This window comes from Sus scrofa, chromosome 5 (assembly GCF_054392235.1).
Source record: "Sus scrofa isolate SSC_HxYL_T2T_F1_AM1 chromosome 5, Sscrofa_HxYL_maternal_Yorkshire_Landrace_v2.0, whole genome shotgun sequence".
Classification (NCBI taxonomy): Eukaryota; Metazoa; Chordata; class Mammalia; order Artiodactyla; family Suidae; genus Sus; species Sus scrofa.
In genome coordinates this window covers 78,339,108-78,359,087 of record NC_139387.1, presented here as the reverse complement: position 1 = coordinate 78,359,087, position 19,980 = coordinate 78,339,108, and the positions used below count along the sequence as shown (strand labels likewise).

At 36.2% G+C, this 19,980-nt stretch overlaps 1 protein-coding gene across 2 annotated transcripts in view; it reads left to right on the top strand.

The window, feature by feature from the left end:
• The window catches only part of SLC2A13 (solute carrier family 2 member 13), a 381,257-nt gene that overhangs the window by 309,061 nt on the left and 52,216 nt on the right, over positions 1 to 19,980 (top strand). For both annotated transcript variants that reach the window (XM_021092534.2, XM_084957209.1), the window contains exon 7: positions 1,502 to 1,627. In XM_021092534.2, coding sequence (XP_020948193.1) covers positions 1,502 to 1,627 — 126 coding nt within the window. The remainder of the gene's footprint in view (positions 1 to 1,501; positions 1,628 to 19,980) is intronic.

Genomic DNA, 19,980 nt, shown 5'->3' with positions numbered 1-19,980 from the left:
AATTACTTGTACACAGTAGACATTTAATAAGTCTGTACTGACTGATATTTAATTACATAATAAGCAGTTCTCCAAAATGCCCTTCTCTCTGCCTCTTTGCCTGGTGATTTTCTCTTATGATCCAGGTCAAATACCATCTCTGAAATTATCCCCCACTCTCACAGGCAAATATATAGGCCTCTGTCCTTAGAGTAGTTCTCAGCTGTTTTCTGTCATATTACCATTACTTACTGGTATACCTATTTTGCAACCTTGCCTTTTGTCTACCCAGGAGCAGGGACTTTGACTTAGACATTTAGGGTCTCCGTTCCTTGTATGTGCCTGCTGTGTATGAAGGGCTCCGGGTTTGTCCAGCAAATAGGATGACACCGAGAAAAGTCCTCTGCAAGCATACTCTAGACTTCTGTTGGGAAACCTAGCCTTCCAAAGGAGTTTGCCTCTTTAAAATTTTCCTGCAGTTAGGGTACTACTGTTAGATGAGCAGTGATTATCTGGTTATGGCATTGTAATCTAACTAGTGCATGTCATTAACTTAGAGAAAGTTAGTGTTTTTTCCTATACCAATCTCCTTTATTTCTTCTTTATTTTTTTTTAAATTGTAATACAGTTTTGAAAGATCACAACTTCTTTTAATTAGGCATAAAACATATAGTTGATTTTCAGTTATATTCATTAAAAGTACAAATGTCCATCAAGACGTTAGTAGTGATCATTATTTGAGTGGTGGTATTTTTATTTTTTAACTTTTTTGTTTAGATATAATATTTTTCATTCTCTGAATTTTCTACTTTGTGATCTATATTGGGGGGAAATCCATTTTTTTAAATATATGGTACATGGTAGAGACATTTAAGAGAAATAAATGCTTTGGAATAGTTTGGAACCAGGCAGCTGGGTCCAAACAGCCCAGTCCATGCTCTTGTAACAATCTCAGTGGCTTAGAAAAGCAAAAGTATTTTTACCGCAGATAGACTGGGATTCTTCTAGTGTTGCAGCCCAATCCTCCTCTATCTCAGGGTGCTTTCTGAAGTGGCTGCAGCCTGAAGAGGGAGAGATGGAAGAGACCAGCCAACTCGCACCTGCCTCAGCACATGGCCAAAATTAGTCCCATGGCCCCAAGCTTATTGCAAGGAAGAGTGGAAAATGCAAGGGAGGGAGTTCCCACTGTGGATCAGCAGGTTGCAAACCTGACGAGTGTCCATGAGGATGCAGGTTCGATCCCTAGCCTCTCTCAGTGGGGTAGGGATCTGACATTGCCGTCATCTGTGGTGTAGGTTGCCGATGCTGCTCCATTCCCCTGTTTCTGTGCTGTGGTGGAGGTCAGCAGCTGCAGCTCTTATTTGATCTCTAGCCTAGAACGTCCATATGCTGCAGGTGCAGCCCTAAAAAGATAAAAAAGAAAAAAAAAAAAAGGGAGGTAGCACATAGGACACTGGGTGCTGAGCACCAATTGTCTCTGCTAAATGACCTTTTACATTGTACTGTCTTTGTCATTTTATAGTTACTGTGATGAATGTATGTTGGATCCAGACTGCGGTTTCTGCTATAAGATGAATAAATCAGCCATCATTGACTCCTCCTGTGTTCCAGTTAATAAAGCATCTACAAATGAGGCAGCCTGGGGCAGGTATGTCATTCATTACATACCAAAAATATATACACTAAAATTTCAGAGTGAGACTTACTTTTGAACTTACAGAATGACTGCGCTTATAGTCAATGACTGTACTTCTTTTAAACTGGTCTTCTTTGAAAGAATCTTTGAAACGTCTTTATAACGGACGTTACTTGGCAGCATACTCTGAGGAGAGTGGGTACACAGCATCAAAACTATATGTTTCACAACCTTAGAGTATGAACAGAAGCCTAGACTTCAGGAAACCCAAATTCCAGACCCACCTCCACCCTAATAAGCCAAACAAGTTTGGATCTTGCTTCAGGTGTTCCTCAGTATTGCCAAGGCAGTTTCTCCTGTTGAGTATTTTTTAATTATACCAATAATTTCCAGACTCCCAAACCTAAGTGAAAGACAGAAAACTATCAAGTCAAAATGAATTACAATTACTTTAAATTCTTTCATTCTTATAGTACTTTCCTAGAAGTCAGAGAAATTAAACAAAATAAGGATAAAGTTGGTAATCACAGGCATGTAGCCACTTGGAGAAACTTTATACCTTTTTCCTTTTGACAAATCACATTGGTTTGTAGTAGGAACAGAACTGAAATATTTGTATAGAACAAATAAGCCCCTATTTTTGAACTAACAGTCATAATCATGGATGCAAAAATATATATGTTTTATTTGAATGGTTTTAACCTGTTTTGTGTTTTAAAGTCTCATAGAAAGAATAGTAAGTATCCTCTCATTCTGTCTGCCTCCTAATACTGATGAAGGCAATGACATCTATAATAAAGTGCTTGTGTCTCCTAGAAGCCATGAAGTATAATGTAACATTATTAATCATTATGCTATTGTCATTAATCATTTTGTTAGGGAGTTCCTGGCGTGGCGCAGCAGAAACGAATCTGACTAGGAACTATGAGGTTGTGGCTTTGATCCCTGGTCTTGCTCAGTGGGTTCAAGATCCAGCATTGCTGTGAGCTATGGTATAGGTCGCAGATGCTGCTCAGATCTGTGTTGCTGTGTCTGCAGCGTAGGCCTGCAGCTGTAACTCTGATTAGACCCCTAGCCTGGGAACCTCCATATGCCGCAGGTACAGCCCTAAAAAGCAAAAGAAATTTTTTAACTTGAAAAAAATCATTTTGTTAGGAAATTACTTCAAAAAAGTAGAAGTAAATTATATGGTAGTTGAGTGAAAATCTAGACCACATTTTAAATACACTGATTGAAAAGAAATATGTGTAAAGAAATGCAATTATTACTTAAAATGAAAACTTGAAAGCACTTCTTTTGTTTTTTTTTGTTGTTTTCTTTTTTTTTTTTTTTGTCTTTTTAGGGGCACACCTGTGGCACATGGAGATTCCCAGGCTAGGGGTCCAATCAGAGCTGTAGCTGCTGGCCTACACCACAGCCACAACAGCACCAGAGTCTGCAGCCTACACTACAGCGCACAGCAACGCCAGATCCTTAACCCAGTGAGCGAGGCCAGGGATCGAACCTGTGTCCTCATGGATTCTAGTCAGATTCGTTTCCACTGAGCCACTGAGGATGGGAACTCAGAAAGTGCTTCTTTTAAAAACACCCAGTATACAATTTTTATCAGCCAAACTTTATTAGGAAGTTAATTGATTAACTATTTCTGGCTATAGTAGTTTACAGTTTTAATCCTTACAATGTTTTTTCAACAGGAAAAAGCCTGAAAGTAACTAGTCTAGAATTATGAACATGTTATGAAATTTGTGTTTGTAGTTTCCTGTATTTTGTAGAATTATTTTATAAACTCAAGAGAAATGTCTACTGATAGTAAGGGACACTAAAATTAGATGTTTCTCTCTTCTTCAGTAAATCTAGAGATCTAAGGCCTCAAAGGAGGAGTTTTGTTCTTTTTGCAAATAACAAATTATACAACTTTTTAATAGAAATATGTATTACTTCTTTTATTTCAACTTGTTCTTAGGTTTTATTTATATTTTTATACCATTATTCCTTGACTACACACACTACTAGAGAAAAGGGACAGGTGACATCCAAGTAGGAAAAATACAAAGAACGGAACAAAGCATATAAAGAACTTTTATGTTTGCAGAATATTCTTAAAGTAATCTCTACCCTTTTACCCACAAAAACAAGTTTCCTCACTCTTCTCTTTGCTGAGCAACAGCACTCCTCCTAGGCTTGCCCACTGTGCTGGGTCGCCTCAGTCTTTTAGAAAGGAAGCAAAACCTACAGGATGTGTTTACATGAAAAATTCCCACAACAGAATTTCCATTTGTAGGCAAGATAGCATTCACTGTATTTTTCTTGGTTGGTTGGTTGATAGTGGTTGATGGGTTTTATGCAAATGAAATTTTCATTTGCATAAAATGAAAGCTCTACCATTACCTTAGCGTCAAATCTGAATATACTTTTTTTTTTCTTTTTTTTGCTTTTTAGAGCTGTACCCGCAGCATATGGAGGTTCCCAGGCTAGGGGTCAAATCTGAGCTGTAGCTGCTGGCCTACACCACAGCCATAGCCATAGCAACACGGGATCCGAGCCGCGCATCTACGACCCTACACCACAGCTCACGGCAATACCGGATCCTTAACCCACTGAGCAAGGCCAGGGATCAGACCCGAAACCTCATGGTTCCTAATCAGATTCATTTCTGCTGTGCGACAGTGGGAACTCCTACTGTTTATAGATGTTTTAGGGCCAAGCATTGAGGCAATTCATACACATAAATTCCGATCTCTTATTGTAATTGTTTCCTGAAAAGACACCATTTGGAATGATAATACCCTTCATGATGGGGATAGCATGCTGACTTTGATGTACTCTGAAATGTCCCACATGATGAAAACCATTTGTCCTATAATTGAGTATCATTGATGGAAAAAAACTTTTAAGTCAGTCAGCATAGTTTTCTATGTCTATGTTGTTATATTTCAGTTGAGAGGTTTTTTTTTTTTTTTTTTTACAATTTAGTTTTCCAAAAGAGAGCTACAAATTGCCAACAAGCACATGGAAAACTGTTCAACATATCTAATAATAAATGCAGTCAAAACTACAATGAGTTATTACCTCAGACCCATTAGGATGGCTACTATCAGAAAAACAAAAACAAAACAACAGTTGTTGTGGAGGAGGTGGAGAAATTGGAAACTGTATGCAGAAATTGCAACTGTAGGTTGATAGGAAGGCAAAATAGCGCAGCCACTATGGAAAATAGTTCAGCAGTTTTACGGAATTTTAAGATAGAATTATATACTATCTAACAATTCCATTTCAATATATACAAAAGAATTGAAAGCAAAGTCTTGAAGGGATATTTGAATACGCATGTTCACAGCAACATTATTCACAATAGCCAAAAGATGGAAGCAGCTCTAAGTGTCATTTGATGGATATATGAATAAATAAAATGTAATACGTATAATAATGTATTATTCATATTTAAAGGAAGAAATTCTGATACTACAACATAAATGAAACTTGAAGACATGATGATAACTGAAATGAGCAAATACCATATAATCAGGTTTATAGAGACAGAAAGAAGACTGGTGCTTGCCACAGGAAGGGGGAAGAAGGGAATAGGAAGTTGCTTAATAGGTATGGAGTCTCAGTTTTGGAAAATGGAATGAGTTTTGGAGATTGCTTGCACAGTAAGGTGAATATACTTAACACTACTGAATGTAGTAGTGAACAACTCTACAATTTAAAATGGTTAATTAAGATGGTAAATTTTAAGTAATGTGTTTACAATCAAAAATTTTAGAAAGGAAAACCCATATGAAAATCATGTAGCATATTTCTAGAAAATACAGCACACTGAGCTTATGGAAAACTTTCTCCTCTTGCCTGTCATCCTCTGTACCTCCCACATACATCCCACACACATGCAAATACAGGTTTAATTCACAGCTGAAATTGAGAGGAATGCCAAGGTGTGCCACCAGTGAGAGGAGAAGCAGTGAGAACAATGTGGAAATCCAAGAGTCCATGGGAATATCAGAACAGAAGCCAGTCTAACCGGTGAGGAGCTAGTGTTGTAGGTGCTGAGAAGACAAACCTTCAGGCTTTGCCTCTGGAGCTATGATGGGCTACAGAGGCTCTAAAATAGAGACAGGAACTGTTGGGCTGGGCTGGGCTGGGCTGGGCAGGGCAAGACAAGCTGCTAACTTCTTTGCTGCCCACTTGAGACTTGAGTAGCAATAGTAACCATGAGAAAGCAAAACCAGGAGCCTTTAATGTGGGGAAATATGTTCTAATTTCACACTTCTTTTGTGAAGGGGAACCATAAGTTGAGAAACATGTATAGTTAAAGAAAAAAAAAAAGTGAATCCCAAACTGGAGACATTCATAGAGCCAACTCAGAAATAAACATGCAGTTGTCAGAATCCAGGACACATGAGACTTCCATAGAAAGCATAGAAAGCATTTATGAGATGGCATTCAAAATTTTTAAACTACATCAAATAACGAGGGAAAGAAAGCCACCACCAAGCGTGATAGATAGAGGAATGATTATCTAAAGAAACTGGCATTCCAAAAAAAGTTATGAGACTTTAAAATAATACATTTAAAATGAATAAAGGAAATAGTATCATTTTTTTCAATTATACTGAAAGCTGCACACTTAGGATTTCTGCAGTGTATATGGATAGTTTATGTATGTGTGTTTATATATATGAATATATAACAAATGTTATACTTAACTTTGCAAAAAAAACCTGGAAGGCTTAAATTCTAGATAAATAACAGGACGTGGTATGGGAACTTTTTTAAAAAAAAAAGCCTCTACAATCAAAAGAAATGGAGATTATAATTGGTTTTGCAACTTGATAAATATAGGTGTTAAAAATCTAAGTGCAGTCTCTTAAAAATAGATACTAGTACAGAGGGGGAAAAAAGAATCAATTGAACTATTAATAAAGGCAGGAGAAGGGGAAAATTACAGGGAAAATACCATGGTTAAGAGAAACCATCAAAAAAAATAATAGCGAAATTAGTTATATGTAAATGTCCACTAGAATAAAAATAATTAAACATACCTATTAAAGGAAGAGATCCTCACACTAGATCACTGGATTTTTTAACCCAATTGTATGCTGTTTATAGGAGATAATTATAAAAAGGTTGGAAATTAGGAGTGGAAAAAATTAGATAAGTGCTCAATCAAGGAGACAAAAAAATTAGCACCAACAAGCTGAATGTAAGAGTTAAATAGTGGGAGTTCCCGTTGTGGCTCAGTGGAAATGAACCTGACTGGCATCCATGAGGACACAGGTTCGCAGCCTGGCCTTACTTATTGGGTTAAAGGATCCAGTGTTGCTGTCAGCTATGGTATAGATCACAGACATAGTCAGATCCTGCCGGGCTGTGGCTCTGGTGTAGGCCGGCAGCTGTAGCCCCAATTCGGCCCCTAGCCTGGGAACCTCCATATGCCGCAGGTGTGGCCCTAAAAAGACAGAAAAGGTTAAAAAAAAAAAGAGTTAAATAATGTCTGTAACACATAGAGAATTTTATTCTTTTCAAGCAAACATAAAGCACTTAGGAAAATTTACCATATTCAAGCACAAAGCATAAATTTATGTAAATGTAAATTATAGTAAATACTAAGTAAATCCAGAATATCAATATTGTGCAAAATGTCTTTTTTATCCAAAATGCAATAATAACACTACACAGCAATAGAAAGATATTTATCACCCCTCCTCCCTTAGTCTGGAAAAACTTTTTAAAAATTCAGATTAATTAATGGGTTAAGAAGAAATCATAATGGAAACCAGAACATTAAGATTAGTAACAGGATCCACAAGACGTGAGAGCTAGAACACCCTCGAATAAGCCGAGGATGGATTTAAAGATAAGAGGGAAAAAAACCAGTACAAAGCAAAGAAATGCTAGAGAGGATCAAAAAACAAAACATTGGTTCTTAGAGAAGACCAATTTAATGAAGAAACCTCTGGCAATACTTGTTAAGAAGAGAGAGAATATTGAGAATGAGAAAAAGGGAATACAATAGCAGATAGAAAACATCTTAACACTCAGAAGGGAATATTATGAAAAATGTCCAGTGCATTTGAAAACAGATAAAACGGACAATTTTCTAGAAAACATAGTTTTCCAGAACAAATTTGGCACCTCTGTGAAGTGTTATTTTTTTATTCCCATTTTGTAGATGAAGATGGTGATGCTTAGAGGGTCTGAAGGACTTTCTTGAAGTCAAATAGCCAGTAAATCCACTGCTTTTCAGGGAGCAACAACTGCATGGTAGAAAGATGAACATTTTTGAGTTAGTTTCAAATTTGAGCTTTTATCACTTACCTCATAAGAAACACTGGGACAGCCTGGGCCCTCCTGCGTCCCAGCCTTCTTCTGTAAAATGGGTATGATTGCTGTGTTGAACAATAGGGATTTATTTTTATTGAAGTATAGTTGATTTACAGTATTGTGTTAATTTCAGGAGTACAGCATAGTGATTCAGATTTTTTTAGATAATATTCCATTATAGTTTATTCTGATATATTAAGTGTAATTCCCTGTGCTATACAGTAGGACCTTGTTTTTTATGTTTTATGTATAGTAGTCTGTATCTGTTGATTCCCAATTCCAAATTTATCCCTGTCCCCCTTTCCCCTCTGGTAACCGTAAGTTTGTCTTCTATGTCTGTCTGTTTCTGTTTCGTATATGGATTCATCTGCATTATTTTTTAGATTCCACATATAAGTGATATAATATTTGTCTTTATCTGACTTGCTTCACTAAACATAATATTCTCTAAGTCCATCCATATTGCTGCAAATGGCAATATTTCATTCTTTTTTATGGTTGAATAATAATAGCCCATTGTATGTAAAACCCAGCAGCCCATGAGAATACATATATCTCACATCTTCTTAAGCCAGTCTCTGTTGACAGGCACATGGGTTGCTGCCATGTCTTGGCTATTGTAAATAATGCTGCTGTAAACACTGGGATGCATATATCTTTTTGAATTACAGTTTTCATTTCTTTCTGAATATATATACCTAGGAGTAGGATTGCTGGATCATGTGGTAGCACTATTTTTAGTTTTTTAAGAAGCTGTGTCTATTCATCCACCTCCATCTCTCTCAGCTCTCTATACACACAAAACCATAAATAATCTACACTGGTACTTGAAACATCCTGACTCTTTAAATATAATTTTTTTTTTCTTTTTGAGGCCACATCCATGGCATGTGGAGGTTCCCAGGCTAGGGATTGAATGGGAGCTAGCTACAGCTGCCGGCCTGCACCACAGCCACAGCAGTGCAGGATCTGAGCTGCATTTGTGACCTACACCATAGCTCACAGCAATGCCAGATCCTTAACCCACTGAGTGAGGCCAAGGATCAAACCTGCAACCTCATGGTTCCTAGTCAGATTCATTTCTGCTGCTCCATGATGAGAACTCTCTTTAAATATAATTTTTAAATGTGCTGATTCAGTACTTGTTTCCTATACTACAACATTTTTGTTCTGTAATTAGACACCCCAAAGTAGTTCCTTATTTGTCAATTAATTGTTCTAACTTCCACTGAACACCTGATTTATTGTATTCATTCAACAGAGATGTTTTTCTCTAAGCTACACTCTACTGCAATGCCCAGCCTGTTTTCCTAGCATTCCCATCCCTCTCCCACACAGCATTCTAGTCAGTCTAAACCCCCTTGCTATCACCCTAGTATCCATTATGATTTCCCATCTCTTAGCCTTTCCTCGTGTGTTGCTTTCTGCCTAGGATTTATTCACCTTCTCCCTCTTTTGAATCTCTGCCTCTGGCTTCTAACCATTATTTTTTCTCTGGGGCAGTCTCTCTGATTAGCCCCAGAAAACAATGCTTATTGTATCCTTTGTTAGCCTCCAGCACTTCCCTGTGTAACTTATATGACCATTATACTGTCTTACAGTAATTTGAGTTTGGATGTATCTTTTCTTTTAGATTATAAATTCCAGTGTCCATATCCTGCACTATTTTAAATCTATTTGGTTAAATAGCAAAATGGAAAAGGTTGCCATCACCAGAAAATACATAACGATGTGAAAATACCAAAGCTCCAAATGAGAGAATATAATGTTCCTCTCATTTCATTTTAGTTCCATCTTCTACGTTAATACTTAAATCCAGGAAAGGAAATCTCTAAAGGAAAAATGAGTGTAATCCAATTTTAAGTAACAATATTAAATGCTTACCTGGTACTAATTAAAACACTAGAAAGGTTTAAAAAATAAAAAATCATGTACTTCAAATATGTGTACTGTATATTGCTTGTAGTCATACTACATGAACAATACTTGTTAATAAATATTGGGAAAAATATTCAGCACATTTCTTCAAAACATTCACTGAAATGCTAGAGAAGCAATATATCTATGGTGATAGTATAAGGTCAAGTATATTATGAAAGTAGGCCAAATAGGAGAAACAGAATATTGCCTTTATCATCTGTTCTTTTTTAATTTTTAGATGTGTATCAGTTTTGCATTTAGAAAAATAATTTATCATTAGCAAACTATCAGTATTTTAATTATTCATATACAAGATATTTTTATTAACTGTTCATATTAGGGATTTAAAATTCTCAAGCTATACTCCTAAATTAGTAACAGTATAGTGTAAAATTTTTACTAGCATATTTTTTAATTGTTTTATTATAACTAATTTAAAGTGTTCTGTCAATTTCTGCTGTGTAGCAAAGTGACCCAGTTATCTACACATTCTTTTTCTCATATTATCTTCTATCATGTTCTAGCAAAAGTGTCTGGATGTAGTTCCCTTGTGCTATACAGCAGGACCTCATTGCTTATCCATTCCAAAGGTAATAGTTTGCATCTACCAACCCTAGACTCCTACACCATACCATTACCTCTGCATTGGAAACCACAAGTCTTCTCCATGTCTGTGAGTCCATTTCTATTCTGTAGATAGATTCATCTGTGTATATTTTAGATTCAATATCTAAGTGATTATCATATGGTATTTGTCTTTTCTCTTTCTGACTCACTTCACTTGGTATGAGAATCTCTTGATTCCCCCTATGTTGCAGCAAATGGCATTGTTTTGTTCTTTTTTGTGACTGAGTAGTATTCCATTGTGTATATATACCACTTCTTAATCCATTCATCTGTCAATGGACATTTAGGTTGTTTCCATGCCTTGGCTATTGTGAATATTCTGTAGTGACCATGAGGTTGCATGTATCTTTCAATAAAAAGTTGTGTCCGGATATATGCCCTGGAGTGGGATTGTTGGATCACATGGTAGTTCTATATTTAGTTTTCTGAGGTACCTCCATTCTGTTTTCCATAGTGGTTGTACCAATTTACATTCCTGCCGCATCCTCTTTTCTCCCTCTTTTCCACACATCCCCTTTCTCCACATCCTCCCCAGTGTTTGGTATTTGTAGACTTAATAATGATAGCCATTTTGACTGGTATGAAGTGGCCAGTTATATGAAGTTTTGATTTGCATTTCTTTAATAATTAGTGATGTTGAACATTTTTTTCATGTTACTGTTGGCCACCCCTATGTCTTCTTTGGAGAAATGTTTATTCAGGTCTTCTGCCCGTTTTTCAGCTGTGTTGTTTGCTTTTTTGCTGTTGAGTTGTATGAGCTATTTGTATATTTTGGAGATTAACCCTTTGTCAGTTGCATCATTTGCAACTATTTTCTTCTGTTCTGTAGGTTGTCTTTTTTTTTTTTTTTTTTTTTTTTTTTTTTTTTTTTTTTTTAGTTTCCCTTATTGTGCACGAGCATGTAAGTTTGATTAGGTCTCATTGGTTTATTTTTGTTTTTATTTCTATTGCCTTGGGAGACTGACCTAAGAAAACATTCATATGGTTCATGTCAGAGAATGTTTTGCCTATGTTTTCTTCTAGGATTTTTATGACACGTTGTCTTATGTTTAAGTCTTTAAGCCATTTTGAGTTCATTTTTGTGTGTGGTGTGAGGGTGTGTTCTAGTTTCTACATGTAGATTTTTTTTTCTTTAATGTGTTTGTGGGAGAAGGTAGCATCACATCTTACCCTCTACCATCTTGATCCTGCTACCCATATACTTTATTTAGAGAGAAGTAACAGGGAATCTAATATAGAATGTTTTAATTATTTTTTAATTGTTTTAATTTTATTTTTTTTTCTTTTTATGGCCGCACATGCTGCATATGGAAGTTCCCAGGCTAGGGATTGAATTGGAGCTACAGATGCAGACCTGCGACATAGCCTCAGCAACACTGGATACGTAACCCATTGAGTGAGTCCAGGAATCAAACCTGTATCCTCAGAGAGACAGCATCATGTTCTTAACCCTCTGAGTCACAACAGGATCTCCTGGTTTTAATTTTTTTGGAAGTATAGTTGATTTACAATGTTTCAGGTGTATAGCAAAGTGATTCAGTTAACTATAATCACCATGTGTGCATTAGATCCCCAGAACTTACTCATCTTGTAACTGAAAGTTTGTGCCTTTTGACCAACTACTCCCTGTATTTCCCATTCCTCAGACCCTGGCAACTACGAGTCCACTCTCTGGTTCTATGAACTTGACTATTTTAGATTCCACATATAAGTAAGGTCATACGTATTTGTGTCTGATTTATTTCACTTAGCATAATGCTCTCCTGGCTCATCCATGTTGTCACACATGGCACGGTATTCTTTGTTTTCATAGGTAAGTGATGATGTTCCTGTGTGTGTGTACATATATATGTGTACATACGCGTGTGTGTGTGTATATAATCATATAAAAGCTAAGTTTTCTTTGTCCATACATCCATGGACAGACGCTTAGGTTATTTCCATATCTTGACTCTTGTGAATAATGTTGCAGTGAATGTTCTTTATTATTCTGGATGAAAATTTCACTGAAAGCTTGAAAGTGAGATTGGTGTGTAATACATGGAAACCCGTTTATCAAAGCACTTGAGCCACTAAAACTTCTGAAGCATCAGAGATGAGAAACTATCATATATACTGTTTATATAACTGTATTGATTTTGTTTTTTGTGGGTGCAGGCTGAAAATTGATTAGTAATGCAAAATCATCTTAACTTGTTTTAGCATTGAGTTTTTAGGAAGCAGTTGATTTTGCAGACCTATTGTTACTTTTTAATTATTTGGTTTGGGAAATAGTAAATCAGAATTCTGCTCAGGAAAATCCAGGGATGAAGGAAAGGGCAGAACAGAGTTAATCAATATTTTATATTTCAATAACGTCTGGAACTGTTTTCTGTATCTGTGCATTCACACTGTAGTTGTCATCTGGGGGAAAGCATGAATTTTCAAAACTTACTATCTACATATATTCTACCTATTTAATTATTCAACAAACATCGACTAATAACTTTGCCTCTAATCTAGCAATGTTTGTTATTCTAAAAACGGGGAGAGATTAAGTAGGACAGTTAAACAGACTTGAAAAAGAATTTCAAAATTGACTACAAAGCAAAGCAATGCCCTGGCCCTGGGCAATGTCACAGAAGCACTTGTAGTAGCATCAGAGTTAAACAAAGGATATATTATTGCTCAGAATATCCTCATCCCTATTAAGGAAGCTATTATCCTAAATTCTTTATTGATTTATAAGATATATGGTATCTTGGGAGCAGTGAACATTTAGTTAATAATTCCTGACCTATCCTCACAACTTTGCTCCTTTACATAGAAATTAAGAAGGAACTGTTCCATATCTTTTACAGTTAAACCAGGAAACATATTTAGTACTGCTGCTCATTTATGTCTGAGGAGTTCTGTCAGCCTGTGATCATTTCTGTCTGCCTTGAGCCAGGAGGGAGGCAAAGTGCTGAGATATCACATGAGGGAGGGAATTAGTCTTCTCTCTGTCTTAGGTTCTTGGCTAGGCTCTGTAACAAGACTGACTGACCAGAGACAACAAACAAGTTTGTTAGCATCTGTGTGCCATATATACGTGTTAATGTGAGAAGCTCAGGGATGAGTTACTCAAAGAGGTGGCTTAGAATTCAGTCTCATATAGCATTTTCAACAAAGAACAGTAACTTTTAGAGAAGCGACAAGATAAAGGCAAGGGATCTTGAGTCTCTAGAGGGGGCAAGTTGTAGGAAGGTGAATCTAGGGGAAAGGAATGGGAGATAAAGGCTCGTTGGCAAAGTTTGTTATGTGTGTTGCTCTGGTGCCATCTCCAAGCTGATAAGGGTCTAAGTTGTTCTCATGATTAACTTTTGTCCTTGTCAGTAGAGAGGGAAGGAGGGACATCTTTGTAGGTTTATGTCTTGCTTTTAGACAAATGGGGGAAGGGCAGAGAACTTTTCCTGCATTTGTAACTTCTTAATTGCCTTTAGCTCAAAACAATTCTTATAGGATAAAAGCTATTTTTGCATGACATAGTCTGGTTTCTTTTAGTTGGTATAACCATGAAGGGGCTCACATCTAGGAATGTCAATTGGGTCAGAGGACCGGCCCGAGGAAACTCAGCAGCAGAGTGCAAATGCAGGAAGCTTAGAGAGAGAATGAAGAGCTGGAAAATGTTATCATAAAATACCCAAATTAGGAGGACAAAGTAGAGAGGAAACTGGAGAAATAGAATGGAGACAAAACAGAGCAAGTTTGGAGTTCCCTTCGTGGCTCAGCGGAAAGGAATCTGACTAGTATCCATGAGGACACAGGTTCGATCCCTGGCCTCGCTCAGTGGGTTAAGGATCCAGTGTTGCTGTGAGCTGTGGTGTAGGTCACAGACCTGGCATGGATCTGGTGTTGCTGTGGCTGTGGTGTAGGCCAGTGGCCTACAGCTCCGATTCGACCCCTAACCTGGGAACCTCCATATGCTGTGAGTGCAGCCCTAAAAAGAAAACAAACAAAAAAGGAGCAAGCTCTGTTTTGAAGACAAGCTCCAGGAAGGCAGCTCAAGAAACACACAGAATATGATCAGCCTTCTCTGTAGCGAGTTTTTTCTCATTTGCAGATCTCTCTTGGCTAGGCAAGGAATTACCTTTGAAGGCATCAGAATTGCCCTCAGTATTGGCAAAATCCTCATAAGATTGACAGCTTTTTTTCTTACAGATTTTGTATTTGGTAGCTCTATACATTGGGTACAGATATTTCTTAAATCTATATTTAACATATAAAAAGTTAAAGACGAAATAGTATGTATAGCATTAAATTTTTAAGATTTTTATTAGAATATAGTTGATTTATAGTATTGCATCAGTTTCTTCTGCACAGCTAAATTTTACTGTCTAATCTCTACAAATAACTTTTTTATGAATATGGTTAGATGAAGGGTACTGTATCTTTGTTTCATTAAACCCCTCAGCATTCTTCTGTTTCTTTTCTCAACTGGCTTCTATAAAATTTGTGCAACCTATGGTGCAGCAATTTCATTTGAGGCAAATCATTGTTTTCTGCTTTAGATGAGAAGCTAATAGAATATAAATTATTGAGCGCCAAAATATGTGGCATATGTAATCCACAACTAGAAGCTGGCAGTGCCCATCCTAAATTGAAATAGTGGAGAGAGTGGGATGGACCAGGAATTTGGTGTTAATAGATGCAAACTGTTGCCTTTGGAATGGATAAGCAATGAGATCCTGCTGTATAGCACTGGGAACTATATCTAGTCACTTAGGATGGAACATGATGTAGGATAATATGAGAAAAAGAATGTACATATACATGTGTGACTGGGTCATCTTGCTGTACAGTAGAAAATGGACAGAACACTGTAAACTAGCCATGATGGAAAAAATAAAAATCATTTATAAATAAATAAATAGAAATAGGAATGAAAGTGATCGCCCCCATGGATTTGTTTGTGATTTGTAGCCGCGATGTAACCTTGATTGGTCACCTCCTCCATCCAACCCCACACAAATACACCACCCCTCAAATGAATGACGTAAAACTGGTTGTGAGCTAATCTGAGTCCTTGAAAAGGGACTTTCTAGCCCTTATGAATTTGGGGACTCCTGAGTGAGACATTCAAAGAAGTTAGTGTTTTCCCAATACCATTCATTCCTCTTTTATCTCCCAACTCAAAAAATTGAATGAGATAGTCTGTGTGTGCTGTTTTGAAAAGAGAAACTCATGCACTACCTACATATTCCTTTCTCCCTCCCCAAGGCATTTGTGATTCTTGGCATTCTGAAAACGGGAATGACCCAGACCATATTGGAATAATAATATACATGCCCAAAATAAGCGAAATGATCGGGCACATCCAATGTATTGGATATAAAACAAGTTCAAAGCACCTGATCCTCTATATCTTTTTTATTAAAGTCCTTCAAACCCTTAAAAATAGTAATATTCAGAATTCTTCTAAATTTAATAACGCATTGCTTTCGCCAGCCTATCACGAGGAGCTAAGTCAAATAAAAGTCAATGTAATGAGCTTCTGGCAGCATAGTCCAAAGAGATCCATGAAAGGACAAGTTTGTTTGTATCTGTTTGTTTTTTAATCTAGTGGGGTTTTTTTAAGTCTGTGTGAATTTTCCTTTATACTAAAACATAGTCATATTCAGTTTAATATGATAATTGTTGTTACTTATCCATTGACTTTTCTAGACAACCCTAAGCTACCATCTCTCATCTCATCCTTCACCTCATTAGTGAAAAAAGGAAAATTTTTTCATTAATGGAAAGCAAGGAAATGTGCTTTTATTCTATAAGCACCTATGCTGATTTGAGAAGCATGGCAGTAATGCATAGACCCAACCTGGAAACACTCAGCGCACTAAAATTTTAAGTGGAATAAGCAAATTCTAGAGAAACTAATTCAGACCTCAGTTCAGTATCACCTAGAACACATTCTATGCCTCATGGATTTCAGTGTTCCAGTTAGAATGTTGTGAATCCTGAGGGAGCTACAGTGTAGCTAACTGAATAATACTTGGGCATCTAAGTGAGTTTCTTGAACAAAAAAATATTCTCTGAACAGAAAGGAAGATATTTCAGAAACCTCTGGCTTTATAATATCACCAAGTGATTCTGAAACACAAACATTACAAAATTATTTTACTTTCTACTTTTTTGGCTGCATCTATTTTAAATTTGTCTCTCTTACAGAGTGGGCCCTGTAATATAATTTGTTAACTAAAATAGAAGTTAATTATTTTTCTCAGACTGGAAATATAGGATGTTATTTCATTATAACTAACATATATTAAGGTACTTTTCAGCTATTACTCTGAAACACCCTATTCGCAGACACTTATGTACAACTGCTCTCTAGTACTTTATATAAACCTATAATTATTTTCTTACATTGCATTATGATTATTTAGTTATCTGTTTTTCTCTGACTGTCTTCAAACTGGAAATGTCTCCAGAGCAAAGTTGGGATAGTTTTTCTATCTGCCAGGCATTGTGCCTGGCACATAAACATCTCTCAGCAAGTGTGAATATTGTTGAAAGAATACTAATGAAGAAAATGAGAGTGCTTCGGCCACCAGTTCTCTGGGTATTTTGAAAAAGAATCTTTCAGGTTTATTCTTCTGGATGATTTTGTGTCACATGGACAAGGCCAGACTTTTTGGAGAAACTTAAAGTAGAAATGACAGTGGTTAACAATAAGGGCCAGGCCATCCTCACATCCACTGCAGCTCACAGACTTCTCTGCCTTATCCTGTCTCCTCTTTTTCTATTTATGACTCCTGGTTGAATATATGAGATTTGGGAAGGTTTTTCCAAAAGTCTAAAATCAGAAGTTCCCGTCGTGGCTCAGTGGTTAATGAATCCGACTAGGAACCATGAGGTTGTGGGTTCGATCCCTGCCCTCGCTCAGTGGGTTAAGGATCCGGCATTGCCGTGAGCTGTGGTGTAGGTCGAAGATGCGGCTCGGATCCCGCGTTGTTGTGGCTGTGGTGTAGGCCGGCAACTACAGCTCCAATTGGACCCCTAGCCTGGTAACCTCCATATGCTGCGGGAGTGGCCCAAGAAATGGCAAAAAGACCAAAAAAAAAAAAAAAAAAAAAAAAAAAAAAAAGTCTAAAATCAATTGGCTTTTTCCAAAAGCCTAAAATCAGTTGTTATCTGGTATAAGAGAAGGAAGTCAGAAGACTTTGATTTTTTGAATTTTATTTTATTTTTTAATATAGTTTAATTGCAATGTGTCAAATTCTGCTGTACAGCAAAGTGACTCAGACATGTATATACATTCTTTTTTATATTTTCCACCATAGTCTATCCCAAGAAATTGGATATAGTTCCCCATGCTATATAGTAGGACCTTATTGTCTATCCATAATAAATGTAATAGTTTGCATCTGCTAGCCCCTGACTCCCAGTCCATCCCTCTCCCCCTTAGCAACTATAAATCTGTTCTCTCTGTCCATGAGTCTGTTTTCTCCTTTGTAGATAGGTTCATTTGTGCCATATTTTAGATTCCATGTATAAGTGATATCATATGATATTTGTCTTTCTTTGGCTTACTTCACTTAGCATGATAATCTCTAAATCCATCCATGTTGCTGCAAATGAGATTATTTCATTCTTTTCTTATGGCTGAATAATATTCCACTGTATATATGTACCACATCTTCTTAATCCATTCATCTGTTAGTGGACATTTAGCTTGTTTCCATAGAAAACTTTGATTTGTTTCTGAACTCAGTAACTGACCAGTGTGCCTTTGGGTCATTTATTTTTACCCGTCTGGTCCTCAGTTTGCTTGTCTTTAAGATGGAAGTAATAACACTAGATTTTACTTGTCATGCAAGCTCATTGAGAACGTTAAATGAAAATTCATGTGAAAAGAATTTGTATACTTGATTAAAAAGACCTGATTATAAATCTCTTTCCACAATCTGTTATAGCTTTCTGATTTAACTAACTGTATAATCTGGAATTGCATACCTAATCAGCAAATTTAAAATGAAAAATTCTTTCTTAAGCATGCAAGTATTCTGAGGTAAAGAAGAGTTCTTTTTCCTATGAATGCATTCTTAAGTTTGTAGGAATGTCCATCATTTCATTTTCACTAAATCTTATACAATTATAACCATGCTTAGTATTATCGGAACTTTTATTAAACTTCTTTAGTGTTATTTGATATCATAATAAACTCAGCTCAAACCTCCTTGTATTTTTCTTAAAGTAATAGTTGTAAAAAGTGTGGGCTTGTAAAAAATGAGGTACACTGAGGAAATTATAAATAATTCATTAAATGTCATTGATAGTCTTATTCCTCATAAACTATCAACTACTGTCTATATCTGTAGCTCATTTCCTTGAGCAGTAGAGTAATGATAAAAACTACAGCAGTACAATCAACATCAGAATGGTTGGTTAATTTTTTGAAGTCTCAACCCTAGTCTTCACATTCTAAGTTAATTCAACACCTAATTATCATAAAGAAATAAACAACATTATGCAGGCAAAATTTAAGAGAATATTCATGAGCAGTTTTCCTTCTCTTGGAAGATGGGAATATGGCCTTACAGGATTTTGCGCTATAATATTGATGAAGCAATAGGAAATCACTTGTACTAGAAATTGTCCAAAACTGAAACTTCTAAAATATGAAGTTATCTAAGATGTATCAGGGTAGACATCAGAGAATTTCCAAGATTGACATTATTCAATATGAAATGGAAACCCCAATAGAAAAATGTACGTGATATAGAGCTCTGTTTAATTAATATTGCAAACTAAATATTTTAATTATTATTTTAAATTTTAAATCAAACAGAAATCATGTTGGGATTTTGCAATGGTAGTGGCAGGAGCAGCGTTTTTAAATTTCCCTGAATCTCTTTCTTTCCCACCACTCAAATAAAAACAAAGAAATTGCAAGGAATGACCTTATTTGAATCTTGATTCAAACAAACTGAAAAAAAAAAAAAATTTTAAAAATTCAACCAGAGAAATCCGAACAGTGATTAGCTATTTAATGCTACCAAGAAATATTGTTAATTTCTAAGATGCCATACTTATTATTGTTTTTATATTTTTAAAAGTCCTTACAAAGATAACACACTGAAATGGCTACAGATGAAATAGAGGCATACTCAGAGATACTTGTGAATTGGGTTCCAAATCATTGCAATAGAGCAAATATCGCCGTAAGTGAGTCACATGAATTTTATGGCCTCCCAGTGCATGTAAAAATTATGTTTATGAAGTATAACTATGTAACATTCCACAGTCTCTTAGGTATGCAGTAGCATATCTACAAAACAGTGTAAATATCTTAATTTTAAAAATAAAGCCAAAAATTGCTGTCGTCTGACAGCACAAGGTTGTTACAAATTTTCTTTAAAAAATGCAATATCTGTGAAGCACAGTAAAATGAGGTATGCCTATAATATGATATCTGGAATTTGCTTCAAAATAATCTAGGAGAGGTGAGTTAGTGGATGTTTAGATGAAACAAAATT